A 16,359-nucleotide genomic window follows, 5' to 3' on the forward strand; every position below is an offset into this window, starting at 1 on the left:
ATGTGGTCAATCAGGGTGAAAAGTCATCCCCTTCCTAAAGACCTTTTTTTACCACTGCGGCATTTAGACAACTAGGGTCCACCACCTCGTAAATTTTGTGCACGCCGTATGCTCCACTCATTCCTCTTTGCCAGCACCCACAGCCCCCCACTGCACAGAAAAATTTGACTACGGAGCTGAGGCTACAGGCACCATTGCACATGCAGCACCATGTGGAGGTGGGGCTGTGTGGAGATCTTTTGTTCTTTTTTGGTTGGGATACAGCTGAAATTGAAATTACACTACATGCAATTTCGAAATGGAACCGTGCAGAATTTTTAAGAAGAGGCGAAGAAGATAGGAAAGACTAGTGTTGGTTATAGTTCCCTCATCTTGCTACTAAAGGAGATGGTCTCGGAACGTGTTATCGAACCAGACATCCCTGGGCAGCACATAGTGTTAGTTTGTTACATTAGAGTTCACGGCTGGGATGTCACAATCCAATCCCTCTCTCGCATAACTGTTCTAATATCCAGATTTTGTTTGTGGTTTTTTACTGTATATGTGTTAATTAGCTAGATTACTTGTGATACAGTTTTTCTGTGTTAATGTAGGCTAATTACAGGTCTTAAGTGGAGCCTGTCGCAATAACTGGCCACAATCTATCCTATTAGTAGGTTAACAGGTTTCTATTCTAGTTTGTCTTTGTGTTACTATTTCATCATTTAAAGCATTTGTTATGTACAGGTTATTCATCATTTGTCATTGTTGGTGTTAGTGTCACAAGAGTCAGTGTCACAAGAGTCCATTGTGCCGGAGTCATCTGAACTAACCCATTCGTCTCACTGACATCTAACTGAATGTTGATAATCTCATTTCATTATAAATAGTGCGTTCAATTTCAGAAATTTGTTCTGTGTGTTCGTTTTAGTAGTTACCATTTGTCTGCATCCTTGAGTGTTTCTTGTAGCGTCTCTGTGGTAATTCCTGGTATGTTTCTGTGTAAGTGGCTGCATCGCTCACAGTACAGAGCAAGATGTTCAGGAGATCCATATTCACAAAGTGAGGTGATGCAGTGGTTTGCACACTGGACACTCTTTCTGGAGGATGACGGCTCAAACCAGTGTCAGACCATCCTAATTTATGTTTTCCGGGATTTCCTAAATTGCTTCAGCCAAGTGCCAGGGCCCTTTGAAAGGGCATGGCCGGCTTCCTTCCTCCGTCTTCCCCCATCTGAAGGGACCGATGACCTTGCTGTTTGGTCCCCTCCCCTAAAATCAACAAAGATAGATATTCCCCACATTGGCAATCACCACCGTCAGCAAGCGAAATGCTCTGCAAATCTGCTGGATAAGGGCTGTGCCTAGGGCTTGGATAGGCTCATTTTCATTCATAACCAGTCCCTTATGTTGGAGGAAAAAGGTGTACAGCCTGCGACCTTTCACTTTGGTCCCACTCATTACCAGGTGCCCACTTGCCAAGAATTCTGTTGCAGTTTTTGCTCAATGTTTTGTCTTGTATGTTCCCTGACCTTATCAGGTCTTGCCATCTTCAGCCAGTGGAATTCAGCATGATATTTGAGGCTTACATCTATTTGAAAGACACAAACATCTCGCACAGTGCCTCTACTGAAGTAATGCTGATGCCAGTCAGTATCAGGGGGACACTCCTCTGTCCAGACCTCACAGTTATCCTGTTCATCACAGGGATGAGTCTGTGTGCCTGCACACTTGCCGCAAAACATGCTACTTCATTTATTTTATTTATTTATTTTGCGTTTTGTCATCAATGCCTTTTGCAAAAGTCAAGTACAGTTACAAACATAAAATACATTTTGATCTTAGCGTTACAGGTAGTAATTAAACGATAAATTTATGCTTGTCAAAATACAGCACATGTTACACAAATAATACAGCCAGTTATTTTTCTTATGCTTTTTTTACAGCTCTTAAACTTAACTCATTTAAAATTCTTTGAGTGAATAGACACTTTTCAACTAAGAATTCTTTAGTTTTGATTTGAATTGCTTTTATTACTGTTTTTCATGGACTCTGGCAGTTTATTATACCATATCATTCCATTAGTATATGGGCTTTGGTCCGTCATTTTTAATCTTGTTCTCTGTTGGTAGTAATTCTCTTTGGACCTGGTGGTGTGGTCATGTATATCACTACATTTAGTTACTTCAGTTTCCTGCGAGACAAAAAAAGTAATTTATAAAGATGCAAAGAGTATATAGTGAAATACTTAAGTTGTCTGAAAACATCACGGCAAGAGTCTTTGTAGCCTAGTCTGTGTACAATCCTTAACCCTCTCTCTTTGTAGCAATAGTACTCTGTTAAGGTGAATGTCTGCAGCACAACCTCATGTTTCTGTACAGTGGCTAAGATAGGGATAGATTGTCCCATAATACACAGTTTTAAGCATGTGGGTGGGCACCATTTTGGACAGTTGGCTCAGAAGATACAGCCCATTTCTGACTTTTTTTTACATATGGCATTAATGTGGCTAATCCACCGGAGGTTTGAGTTCAGATGGACCCCTAGAAATTTAAACTCGTTTGCTTCCTCTGCCACTATGCCGCATACCTCATTTACATGAGTGGTGTGAGCTGCCAGTTGTAAATATTAGCACCTGGGATTTATTTACATTGACCTTTAATCCTTGTGCATGAAAATATGAACTTAATTCTGGTATACCATTAGTTACTGAAAATTTCAGTTCCTCACAATCTTTACCATCAAATAAAACTGAGGTGTCATCAGCACAATTTACAATGTGCGAGTCAGCGGGTTGTACAACGCCATTAATATTTGCTAAAAAGAGGAAAGATCCAAGAATTGAGCCTGTGTCACTGTTTCACTTGTGGATTTAAAGGTTAAGATCTTATTGTCAATTTCATGTGTAAGTTTGGTACACTGTTTCTGATTCACCAGATAGGTGGACTGAAGTTTCATTGATGAATCACTGATATTGTACAGCCGCAGTGTTTGTGGGTTTTTTTTTTTTTTTATATATAAAAAAGAGGAGCTCATAGTTTACTGAGTCAAAAGCTTTGCTCAGGTCAAGGAATATTCTGGCTGTGTGCATATCCCATTCTATAATGCAGTACTTCGTGGAAGAAACTGGGAGTAGCAGTGGCTGTGCTTATGTTTTTCCTAAACCCCTGCTACTGTTCCTAAGGCCGGTGCATTGGTATGTTGTGTGTGATGGGCAGTATGTATTGTGTGGTATTGAAATGTGCTAATCCGTGTAAAAAAATTTCAGTCTTATTCATTGTTTGTTTTGTGTATTAGTTGAAGTAAAGTTTGTCATGAACATTTACTCACAAGTATCATGCGGTTCTCTTTTTTCGATGTATATTTTGTTTAGTTCTATCACTGGGTGTCTGTGTAGTGTACTTTCATTAGTATATAAGCTGTTTAATGAACCATGGTTTTTAATTTGTTTGCATTGTACCATTATCATGTTGTATAGAGGGTTTTGCTATCTAATGTTGATCTTGCGTCTGCTGATAAAACTACCAACAGATCATCAGCATAGGCTATGACTCTGTCGTTGCGATCATCTACATCTATCTTATTTAAGAGCAGTTCCACTTAATGCAGACAAAGTAAAGAAACAAGGTTAATATAGATTCTCTCTCTCTCTCTCTCTCTCTCTCTCTCTCTCTCTCTCTTGTGTGGGGGGCATTCCAATGTATGGTCTCCATGGCACATTTGTTGTACAGTGCTTTGTCTCCTATTTGTGCTGATGTGATGTCCATAATAGTTCAGAATGATGCACTATCTGCTGTAAAATCAGTATGTGATACAAAACTTATTCTTATTCCTGCCAAAGAAATTAACTTGGATCATGCTGCATGTATGGATATTTTAACTTTCAGCAGGATTGAGTGCAGGGTCTTCGTGATCAAAATGTGCGTCACACCTCCTTCTAAAGTCCTCTTTGAAGTATAGCATTTGTAGATACATAAACTTTTGTGACTCAGCTGTGATAAATAGCAGCCCAAGACCTAGCAAGAATAGAATCCCAAACATTTTACAGAAATTCTCACTGCAGAATTGGATGAATGTTAAGGAGTGTGATAAAGTTGAGAATTTGTGTAACTTCTTGGTAGAATTTTTTGCTCTCTGTGCAAGCGACAAGAGAAGTGAGACAAGTATTGATCCCTTTTGGAGAGACTTATTGGATGGTGAAACCACTTTTTGGCATTTGTATTGCTTTCTTCAAAAGTTTGTCATTCTGAGCCATAGACAAGCCTTTGTAAAGCAAGGTTTTTATATCAACCCTTGACTGGTGTTGTGGAGTCTCTGGGACTCGAAGGAAGTAGGAAGTTTCAGTAACTCATGCATTTCTTGATCAGTGAGCAAGCACTGCTCATTACTTTTCTATGGTGGGGAGCCAAGTCACCTGTTTAGGTGACTGCAGTCTGTTATCGAGACGAACATCGTAAACAACAAACTTAAGTCCCCAGGACTCCGTAATGCAGTTAGTGTAATATTTTCAGTTCAGTGATTATGCCCGTGAATCCAAAAAAGTTGTCACTAAAGATCCTAACTTTGAGGAATGTGTGCTAAGAGGAATTGAGGAATGTGGTGGTGACTGTTCAGATTAAGATAATCCCAAGAGCAACATTACCATTGAAAATTCTATTCAAAGTGATCATGAAACAGTGAGTGATCCGGCAATGAATCTGATAACGTAGATGAGATGTCGGACATTACTGAAAGTGAAGACGACAGACACAGATCAGCCAACTAAATTATTTTTATGGCAAAAGCTGATACAAATGAGCTGTCAGTGTGCCAACCTGAAATGTAAGAATACCACCCCACAGTTTATTGAAGCTGCCGGGAAATCTGAAAAAATTCCAAAAAATTGTGTATGTGGGAGCATACCAGAAAATTTTTTCAAAAGATATATTGGATATAGTTGTGAAATGTAAAAATTTGGAAATTCAGGAATTTCTCAATAAGCCAGATGGTCAGAATCTCTGAGTACAGGGAAACAAATTCCATTGAAATAAATTGTTTATTGGGAATACTGCTATTAGTTGCTGCCTTCAGGTCTAACAAGGAAGCAGCTGAATCTGTTTTAAACAAACAGGACTGGTCATGGAAATTTTTTGGCTCGTAAAATTGGCAGGGAGGTTTGCTTTCTCAATGAAGAGAGAATTCTAAGAGTGAACTGTGATACAGCTGTGGCAATTTCACAATCAGCTCATACTTTAGGAGCAAGTGGAACTGTGGATGAAATGTTGGTCAGCCTTTAAGATGTAGATACATATTTAAAATAAATTTCCTGAGAAAACTGGTTAAATAGGGTTCGAAAATCCAGTGCCTGGTTGATGCTAGAATCCCCTGTGTATACGGTACATATTGTCGCAGAAGAAGCGGAGTAGCGCAGTCACTGTAGTGTAATGATTATGATACTAGACGGTTGGATGGAGGGTCGTGAGTTCAAAACTCACCTGAACTGTAGAATTTTAATTTCTATATTTGGTTCAAGTACATTCTAAAAGTATCCACAAATGTCAAGAACCATTGTACTGGAATGTTCTGTAACTGTATATATACCTTATGTGTTCTGGCTGGAGGCAGTTCACTCCACACTCTTGTATGTGCAAGTGCTGAATTAACCTTCGTTAAGTGAAGTTAATGTTCGTCATTCATGTACTTACACCTTCTTCTACGTGACAGTATTCTGGTGGAGACACTGGGTATTGGAACTTGTGATAGCACACATTATCGACAACACAGTGGCTCCCTTCAGGCCATGACAGAGCCGCCGTTCACGTGGTGAGAAACCCGAGTTGGAGCCATATTCAGCAGGTCACAATCTACCGGAGACAGAAGAAGGGGAGGATGTTAAGATGACAGCAACTGTGTGCCACCACATGAGACATCCTTCCGGGTTCTCTGGTGACGATGGCCTAGATCCAAACAAGGCTGAAGGTATATGAGCGTATAGCCAAATTTAGCAAATGGGAGGACACCATGTGTTTGGCTAATGTATTTTTCTACTTGGAGGGCGCTGCCAAGCAATGGTATGAGATCAATGAGAATTAGTTCACAAGCTGGGAAGTATTCCAGGCGGAACTGCACAACTATTTTGGCGACACACGACAGAAGTGCAAGGTTGAAGATAAATTAAAATGCAGGGCACAGCGTTCAGGAGAAACTAGAGCATCCTACATTCAAGATGTCTTAGAGTTATGTAAGGTAGTGGATCCTAGAATGAATGAGGAAGATAAGGTTGCACATCTCATGAAGGATTGCTGAGGACACGGATAAAGTCCTAATCCTGATGAAGGTTCTGACAGCAGACAACTTCATAAAATGGTGCCAGTATATCGAGACAATGCATCAAAAAAGAATTACACGCAAGAAGTTTGAACGGCTTCCAAATGTCGTATCGATGTCTGTGATGGAGGAAGGAACTGATTTCACAAGTGTTCGTCAGATAGTGAGAGAGGGAGTTCCGAGAAGGCATTTGGATTGCACTGCGAGCAAAAACAGAGACGCTTCAAGAGTTTATAAGGGAGGAAGTGGAACAGACATTGAACCCAATCTCTCATCCTTCATTTCCTTTTAAAACGGTTAAATAGTGGAGACCCAGGCAAAGTTACATTCCTAGAATGCCGCATGAGGAACCTGTTTGGGCTCCAAGGAAGACGGACGTCTGGAGGACCCAGGATAACCAACCAGTATGTTTATACTGTGGATGATCGGGACATGTGGTGCATTATTGTCGAGAAAGGCGGCGGATATTTGAGGACACCCGCTGCAGAAGACAGCAGACTGATATTAGCCAATGCCAACTCCAGGACGACGAAGATGAACAAGATGATGTGGGTGCAGGACGATGTAGGTCACCATCACCGCAAGCTATCAGTGTGTTGGGGAGCGTCCTCTCCAGTGGCCTAAGTTCTCCATCGCCGTTTAGAAGCTCCAGCTGTTCACCCAGCCACCGCAACCTGGAAAACTAAAGGATGCAACCTTCCTTGGAGGTGAGGCCACTGAAGAGAGAAATCCTCCTACGTCGATCATTACAAAAATGATAGGAAACTACGTCAATATCCTCATAGATGGCTGACCTTCCCAAGCTCTTGAGGATTCTGGAGCATCATATTCAGTCATTTCGGAGAAGTACTGTTGCTAGTTGCAGAAAAGTGTATTCGTCGACAGCAAAACATCTCTGCTGAAGGTGGCTAATGGGAAATATGTAAAACCTACAGGAAGATGTACCATATGTGTGGGTGTACGTGGCCGTACACAGCCCTTAGAATTTATTGTCTTAAGAGTGTAGTAACGATGTCATTTTCGAATGGGACGTTTTGAAAGCTTCTCAGGCGATTGGAGTGTGTGGTTGCTCGAAGATTATGGTAAACGAGATGAGGTACTGTGGACAGGAAGATGCACATCAGAGTGTGTGGAGATTGCGTGTGCGGAGATTGTGTATGCTAGATGAAGTAACCATTCCTGCAGTCAGCACTAGAAAAGTAACAGTCATGTTTCATGCCATGCATCAACTCTGGATCGTGTAGTGGAATGTAAGAGAAGCATGTCACTGAAGATTAACTTGGTCATCCCAACCTCTGTCGTCTTGTTTAAGAATGGATCCGGTGAATTGTGAATAGTTAACTGTCACCGAGAACCACAGATCCTTCCAAGATGCAGGTGTGTAGCAAACGCTGAGCCGTTAATTGAAGAACAGCTGAGCGTCATAGAAACCTCCCATGCCGAGTCTGTGGGCGAAATTAGCGCTACCGTTAAGAGACGAGATCTTCTAGCTCACCTATCACCAGATCTCACTAAGAAACAACAGAAGAAGCTACTTGCCATTCTTCAAGAGTTCAGACTGCTTCAATCCACATGTGAAGAGCAAATTACACAAATCGACAGTGAAGCACTGGAGACCATCAACCAATAACCCAGAGAGCATACTATGTGTCAGCAATGGAATGTCGAATAATTCGTGACAAGGTAGAGAAAATGAAGAAGAATGAAATCATTCCGTCTTTGCAGGGCCCATGGTCGTCACCAATGGTTCTCGTCAGGAAGGAGGATGGCAGTTGGCGTTTTCGTGTTGATTACAGGAAGCTTAATAAGATAACTAGAAAGGATGTTTACCTTCTTCCACGAATTGACGATACCCTAGGTTGTGTGAAGGGGCTAAGTTTTTCTCAACCATGGACATGTACTCGGGATACTGGCAAATCGAAGTAGATGAGGCTGATTGTGAGAAAACTGCAATCATAACCCCTGAGGTTCTGTATGAGTTTAAGGTAATGCTGTTTGGTTTGTGTAATGCACCAGCAACTTTTGAACAGATGATGGATAATCTTCTAAGTCACCTGAAGTGGATGATGTGTCTTTGTTATTTAGATGACATTATAGTGTTCTCAGAGACATTTGATGAACACACAAAAAGACTGAGGGCTGTTCTTAAGTGTCTCCAACAAGGCAGACTGAAACTTAGTCCTGGAAAGTGTCTCTTTGGAGAAAAAGATATCAAAATACTTGGACACATTGTGTCAAATGAAGGTGTGTGGCCAGACCCAGAAAAGGTGAGATCTTTAACGGAATTTCCTATTCCTAAAAGTGTTAGAGATGTGAGAAGCTTCCTCAGATTATGTTCTTATTACCATCATTTTATCAAAGACTTTTATATCAAAACCAGTTGTTAAAAGCTGACGCTAAATTTATCTGGGATGGTGCTCAACAAGATTCTTTAGATTTGCTGCGAAAAGCTCTGACGACTGACCCTATAGTCTGTATGATGAGAGAGCACCTGCAGAACTACACAGATGCCAGCGGGTATGGGATTCATGCTGTTCTGGTGCAAATTTCGGATGGAAAAGAGGAGCTTATAGCCTATGCTTCTAGGACACTTACAAAAGCAGGGAGAAACTACTCAACTACAGAAAGAGAATGTCTCGCTGTGATCTGGGCCATGTGCAGATTTCAACAGTACCTCTACGGAAGTCCATTCACAGTTGTTACAGACCATCATTCACTTTGCTAGTTGACAGGTCTTAAGGATCCAACAGGACGACTCTCCAGTTGGGCACTACGTCGTCAAGAGTATGACAGTACCATAGTGTAAAAAAGTGGAAGAAAACACCAAGACGCAGACTGTCTCACAAGAAACCCTGTGCAAGACCATCAAGACGTGGCTGTCTCACTGCGCTCCAGGATCTCTCTGCTGAGTAGGAGGAGGACACCAAGATATCTCAAATTATGCTTGCCTTGAATCGGTCAGAGGATGTGAAAGGACATTTTAAGGTAATTAATTGATTACTTTGCAAGAGAAACTTTGTTCTGTTTGGAAAGTGGTGGCTACCAGTGATTCCTAAACATGTGCGCTTAGATGTTCTACAGGAATTCCAGTTACAGTTTAGGGTATATTAAGACCTACAATAGGATCCGCAAGAGATTTCCCTGGCCATGTTTATTTAAGTGTATCTGTCACTGTGCCACACTGTCGAGAGTGCCAGAGGAGAAAGGCAGTTCCTCAGGAACCAGCTGGCCAACTCCTGCCAATTCCACCAGCTGAAACACCTTTCCAGTGCCTTGGGATTGACCACCTCAGATGATTTCTAATGTCTGCTAGTGGCAGTAGATAGATTATTGTTTGCACTGATTATCTGACACACTATGCCATTACAAAATCCGTGAAAACAGCCGAAGCATTCGAGGTAGCCAAATTCATCATAGAAGGCATTGTATTAAAACACAGGGCTCCCAAGGTCGTTAATTACGGATTGAGGGAAAGTTTTTCAATTGAATCTTATGACCGAGATAAAATGACTGTGTGCAACATTACTCATCAGATGACTGCCTACCATTCGCAGACTAATGGGCTTACTGAACGCCTTAATAAGACCTTGACTGACATGCTATCAATGTTCATCAATATTGAGCAGAGCAACTGGGATGAGGTGCTGTCTTTCATGATGTTTGCCTACAACGCCGCCAAACAAGACACCACAGGACTTCGCCATTTTTCTTGGTGCATGGGCATGAGACGACGACGACGATGATGGACACTGTTTTTCCATTACATCCTGATGACGTGGTTGACGACTACATCGGCCAGGTGTTAACCAGAGCTGAGGAAGCTCGGCAGTTAGCTTGACTCCGCACGCTACAGGCTCGAGGAAACGATCGCTGAAGGTATGACGCGAGCCACTGCCCTGTTGTCTACCAGCCTGGTGACCTCGTCTGGATCTTCACTCCGGTTCGAAAGGTTGGTCTCTCTGAGAAGCTCCTCAGGTGCTACTTTGGACCTTATAAGGTTGTAAGACAGTTGTCTGATGTTACTTACGAAGTTGAAGATTTCAACCCTGACACAAGACGACCAAAGATCAGAGATACGGTCCACGTCCTTCGAATGAAGCCCTGTAAGGATCCTGCAACCCAGGGTAAATTCGAAGCTCCAGTGACAAGCGGAAAGCTGATGGAGCGTAGCGGCAAGGGAAGTTCTAAGAAGATCACTGGCAGGGCGATCATCAGTCATCGGGAGTTAGAGTATGCAGGACCGATGACTCGTTCCCGAACTAGGAGGGCGTAACACAGAGACGCTGTTCTCTTAAGGAGGAAGCAGTGTTGCAGAAGCTGAGTAGCACAGTCACTGTAGTGTAGTGATTATGATACTAGACTGTTGCATGTAGGGCTGTGAGTTCAAAACTCACCTGAACTGTAAAATTTTAATTTCTTTATTTGGTTTGAGTACATTATAGAAGTATCCACAAATGTCATGAATCATTGTACTGGAATGTTCTGTAACTGTATACAGGGTGATTCAAAAATGCATGTAAATATTTCAAGGGTGTATTTGTGAGGTAAATATAAGACAAAAATGTTCTATACAATTTTTTCCATACTTGGCTTATTACAGAGTTATGAACAAAACAGGATAATACATTCAATACAACGTAAGGTATTTAATTCCCTGAGTTCACAGTTTAATTACAGTGCATTTGGACTAACAACGCAAACTGATAAATAAACGTGACGTAACAAACTGAAACAATTCCTCGCGAACACTGTATTAATTTAGGTCCTGTTGATTGAACTACAGCAATGCACAATAACTAAGGAAAATTGAAGCATTTTACAGACTGTACTGTACTGTACTGTATTTGCACAAATCTTAATGCAATGCATGTTCAAAATGCTGTCCCTGAACTTGCAGACAGACCCGTGCTCGTCGCATCAATGATCTCTGCACATTACACAGTCCGTTCAACTCTCCACGAATAATTTCACAACCACCTTCAATTCTTTGTTGTAGCACTTCTCTGTTCGGTACTGCAGAAGAATACACCAATGTCTTTAGTCGGCCCCATAAATAAAAGTCTAAAGGGTTCAGGTCAGGTGATCTGGCTGGCCAAGCAATTGGTCCTCCGCGACCTATCCATCGATGTGGATACGCAGAATTGAGGTACGCCCTTACGTTGCGGCTGTAATGGGCGGGAGCACCATCGTGCATAAACCACATGGTGGCTCGTGTTGCAAGAGGGACATCCTGTAACAATCCAGGCAATTCTCCCTCCACAAATTCGCAGTACGCGTGCCCATTCAGCCTTGGAGGCAGAACATGAGGTCCGAGTAAGTAATTCCCCACAATACCACACCAAATGTTTATGGAGAATTGATGTTGATATCCACGCACAATTCTCGCGCCAGGATTCTCGACAGCCCACTGGTGCATATTATGCGAATTGATTACACCCGCACGAGTAAACATGGCCTCATCTGTGAATAATATCCGCCGAATGAACATTGGATCATTCAAATGACGCTCTTGTAACCACTGGCAGAATTGCTGACGGCGAGGATAGTCTTCAGGTGTCAATTCGTGCACTTTTTGCAGGTGAAATGGATGCAACTGTTGTCTCCGAAGCAGCCGCCATACAGTAGATTGTGGAAGTCGTACAGCTGCACTAATTTGTCTCGTACTGATAGATGGATCTTGGTCTACCAGGTCCAAAACATGTTCCTCGACGTTCACTGCATGCTCAAGTGGTCGACCTGAATGCGGCCCAGGACGAATGCCATACTCCCGCATACGTCTGTCCACAGATACAAACGTCTGATGACTTGGTAACCGTCTTCCTGGAAACAGCTCACTGTACCTTCGTCTTGCTGCAAGTGCATTTCCATCTGCTGCACCATACACAAGGTGCATATCAGCATACTCACTGTTTGAGTACATCATGTGCACGAAACCTTTGGCCTTCCGACGATGAATGAACGACAGGACGTACTTTTCCGTTACCAACAACATCAGCGCCATCTTCCGTACAGTAGGAGTAAACATCACGTGCAAACAAAAACAAACACTATTCATGCAGTTTCGAATCAACTGTTGGGAGATACGTATGTGAATTACGTACCAGAATATGGCATCCTGCTGCTTGCACTGCCGTCGTTTTGATACGGACATGACTTTCGTATTTAACGATAACTCTGGAATTAAACGTTTATGGAAAAACATTTATAGAACATTTTTGTCTTATATTTACCTCACAAATACACCCTTAAAATATTTACATGCATTTTTGAATCACCCTGTATACACCATATGTGTTCTGGCCGGAGGCAGTTCACTCTGCGCTCTTGTATGTGAAAGTGCTGACTAAACTTTTAAGTTAAATTAGTATTTGTCATTCATCTAATTACACCTTCTTCTACATGACAATGTATTTACTGTGGCAAAGCACTGACTGTTGAGTTCCTCTCACAGGTGGAGGGAAAACAGTTTGCTTTTCCAATGCAAGGTGTTCTTTGTCTTTCAAACCCACTATTTGGAGGCAAGCAGGTAGACAGACTTTTTTTTTTTAACTGGCCAAACAACTGTTTGAACCTCTTCTTCGTGAAAGATTGCAAAATGCACTTGTATGAAGAGAGCTAAAAGCAGAATGAGGTCTGTGTAACATTGCCACTGTCTAAATTATTATTGGTGCCAGTGCTGACGTCCTAAGTGAAGTATTGAAACTTTGAGCCATGTAGCAAATTTGATTTTTCCCCTCTGCTCTCCCACCCCCAATCATTATTCGTCTATGCACAAAAGGCAACTGATTATGGAAGAGAACTGAAAACTTCCACTTGAAGACTATATGGACAGCATTACGAAATGACCCAATTATGTTGGAAATTAGTCTAGTGGTTGCAAGAAATCCCATTTGAAGGTCTGATCGTCTTGGATTTATGCTTCATTCTAAAAATCATACTTCTGTTACAAACACCTCAGAATATAACCTCCAGACACATGCTTACAAATAGCGTCATTAGTATGATAAGGTTTTATGTATTTTTTCAAGTGCACAAAGAAACAGTTATTTAAAAACTGGTTTGGTTTAGGTACTGAAATGGAACTTCACATCACCGAGGGAAGAGTTTGTGGAGCAGCTGAAAGATGCTATGACAGCTGCCAATGTTAACAGAACGCTAACAGCCAACATGTTCCATTCAGATTTTAAGTACCATTTGAAGGCCATTGACATGCTGAATGAGGTAAAAGCTGGAAAAATGTTTTCATGTACAGATTTCATGGAAGTTTAATCAGTTAATTTTAATTTGATATTGTTCCTTCAGGATCTGCCAAACAATCCTGCAGCAACAGTTGCTAATCTGGATTTAATACTAAAATGGATGACATTGCGTTTCTTTGATACAAACCCATCAGTGATATTGAAGGGGCTGGAGTATCTGCATACGGTATTTGACTCCCTAATTGAAGAAAATTACAACATGTTTGAACAGGAGGCACTGTCATTTGTGCCATATCTCATTTTAAAGGTAAGCTTCTTCACTATTTAATTATTTATTTATTTTTCAGTGTCAAAATTTTGTTGATACAGGATCAGCATCCTGTTTTAAAATTTTGTGAAGTGTTTGTTAATCTCTCCATTACAGTCCATATGCTTGGCAACTAGTTTTGAACCTACTGGTTCATTCTTAAGCTTGACCTACTGAGGCTGCATTGAAATGCTTGATCTTAATAACAAACGTCAAAGTGGCAATACATGCTGTACAGTGTAATCACAGAAGACTATTGAAAACAAAATATGCCTACTTAGTGAGAATCAAACTATTTCTCTCTTGCTAAATAGCCACATGTTGACTGAGACAGTCATATGTGATTACTTTCTAAAGCATGTGTTGCCAGTTTCATGTTTGGTATTAAGGTCGGCACTTTAAATGCAGGCTCAGTAAGTCAGGCTTGAGAATGAAGTGGTTGGTTCGAAATTAGTTGCCAAGCATAAGTGCTGCAACCATGACAGATTTATTGAAAAATGTTGTATGAAGAGTTTATTAACAAATGTTTTCGTTTATTTTTATGTGGATGTCATTTTGGTGAAAAACATTCCCTGTAAAGGCTTACTGGGAGCCCCTTTTCCAAAATTTCCACTGTTGGTACTTGAAACACTTTCTTCATTTACAGTAATTATTATTTGTGGGTAATTTTACTCATGTTAATGTTTCCAAATCTGTGCCTGCAGATCTCTGCTGTAAATAAAAAGTATAAAAGCGTAGAAAGGCAGGGTGCGATGCCCCACCCAATTGTATTCTTATACGGATCAGCTATCGCTTATAAATGACCGTGGTTGGTGATCGGACTTGTACTTAACAATGGATGGACAGTCATGTGCAGTAAGACCACAATGTCAATTTCACTAATCACTTCAAGCACTGCAGAGTTAAGCCCTTACCACACCATCTTTAATTTTGAACAATGGGAACCAATATAGTAATTTCACAAGCAAACAGGGCAGAGGAGAGCACACAACATGAGTCATAACCACTTTGAAATAGCAACATACAAACAATATGGACCCTACACATATATTACTTTTGTTACTGTAGCAAAAAACGCTTTCATCAGTACAGAATAAATCTATTTTAAACTTGAGACACTTTTATATAAAATAACACTGAAATGGTGAGTGAAAAGAGCCTGCTAAGCAGTGAAGATGTGTAGCTACTGTGGTGGTGGTGGTGGTGGTGGTGGTGGTGGTGGTGTTTGTAATTTTTGAAACTAATGAACATCTTACTTAAACATTATCTTTACACAGAATTGAGCACCGACTGGAAAAATGGATTTTTATACTGGTGTTTCCTGATAATTTTCAAAGTGAAGGATTTTTCACATAATAGTGCTTAAATGCAATATAGCAAAAACACTTTCCTGCACTTTTGTTGAAACATAAATTTAGTTTGTCATACGCCATGCATCAGTAAAATTGTATGTTCTGAATATTACAGTTACGATCTTTTTTGTAGTAATGAAAGTGTGGACACTACCTTTTATTGTCTTCTTCTGCAACTGCTTTTATTATGCTTGTCAGTGTAATAAAATAAATGGTACTTTGTGTACAAAATCTGATGCTTTGCATAATATGGCAATAATAATTTTAAGCACTTTGTGTAGGCCTATGTATAACCAGCTTATGATCTGAAAATGTTGCTGATTAAATATCACACTATGTGAAAGGGACACACTAAACATCTACTGAAGTAACAACACTGTCATAAAGCTTGTTGCTCTTATAAACATTTAGTTTGTATTACTTAACTTGTACAAGAGGAGACGAATCATGACTTTTCCAATATATCTGTCACTATGGACAATGAAATATACTTAACTTCACCATAGAAATAAATACTACTAGTGAGTCAATCCATATGAAGTGGTCCAGTGATGGTTGCTTGACCGTTTTTTTAAAATAATTTATCTTGCACCTTTACTGGATGGCAGCCATTTTTATTTGTAGGCATGTGACAATTTTTCAGTCTGGAGACATTAGCGAAAATTTGAATATCTGCACTGGCTTAAGTTACAACATTGCAATTGACATTGTTTTTAGAAAAATGTCCTCTACAACATTGTCTATTACACAAAGTACCCTAAATTGAAAAATAACCAGTCAAAATGACCTCCAAAGTTTCATATCAAAATTTTCAAAAATCCGCTTTTTAGGCCGAAAAATAACAAATGACGAGTGATTTATGAGTCTATTTTTTTCCTGTAGTTAGTTATCATATACTACTAGCCTCATATAGAGCAAGAACATTTACAAATGTTTCCGTAATTTTTTATGAATTTTTTAAATTTGAAAATTTTCATTTTTTGTTAAGTTTGTGGTTAGTTATCTCAGGTGGGACTGAATATAAAAAATAATATTTTTGCACAGTTTTTACACCTATATAATATAGCAACGTAGTGTAATATTTAACTCTGATATCTGACTGTGAACAAAGGTACGAATTTTTGAAAATGAGGAAATAATTCACATTACTCCAAAACTGATCTTATGGCTGTTGCCTATTTAAATGGTTTATTGTTTCATTGTAATAAAATTTGTGA

General features: G+C 40.3%; 1 protein-coding gene across 2 annotated transcripts in view; it reads left to right on the forward strand.

The window, feature by feature from the left end:
* The window catches only part of LOC126094550 (protein mini spindles), a 139,194-nt gene that overhangs the window by 91,736 nt on the left and 31,099 nt on the right, over positions 1-16,359 (forward strand). For both annotated transcript variants that reach the window (XM_049908983.1, XM_049908984.1), the window contains exons 22-23: positions 13,353-13,505; positions 13,587-13,790. In XM_049908983.1, coding sequence (XP_049764940.1) covers positions 13,353-13,505; positions 13,587-13,790 — 357 coding nt within the window. The remainder of the gene's footprint in view (positions 1-13,352; positions 13,506-13,586; positions 13,791-16,359) is intronic.

This window comes from Schistocerca cancellata, chromosome 8, assembly GCF_023864275.1.
Source record: "Schistocerca cancellata isolate TAMUIC-IGC-003103 chromosome 8, iqSchCanc2.1, whole genome shotgun sequence".
Classification (NCBI taxonomy): Eukaryota; Metazoa; Arthropoda; class Insecta; order Orthoptera; family Acrididae; genus Schistocerca; species Schistocerca cancellata.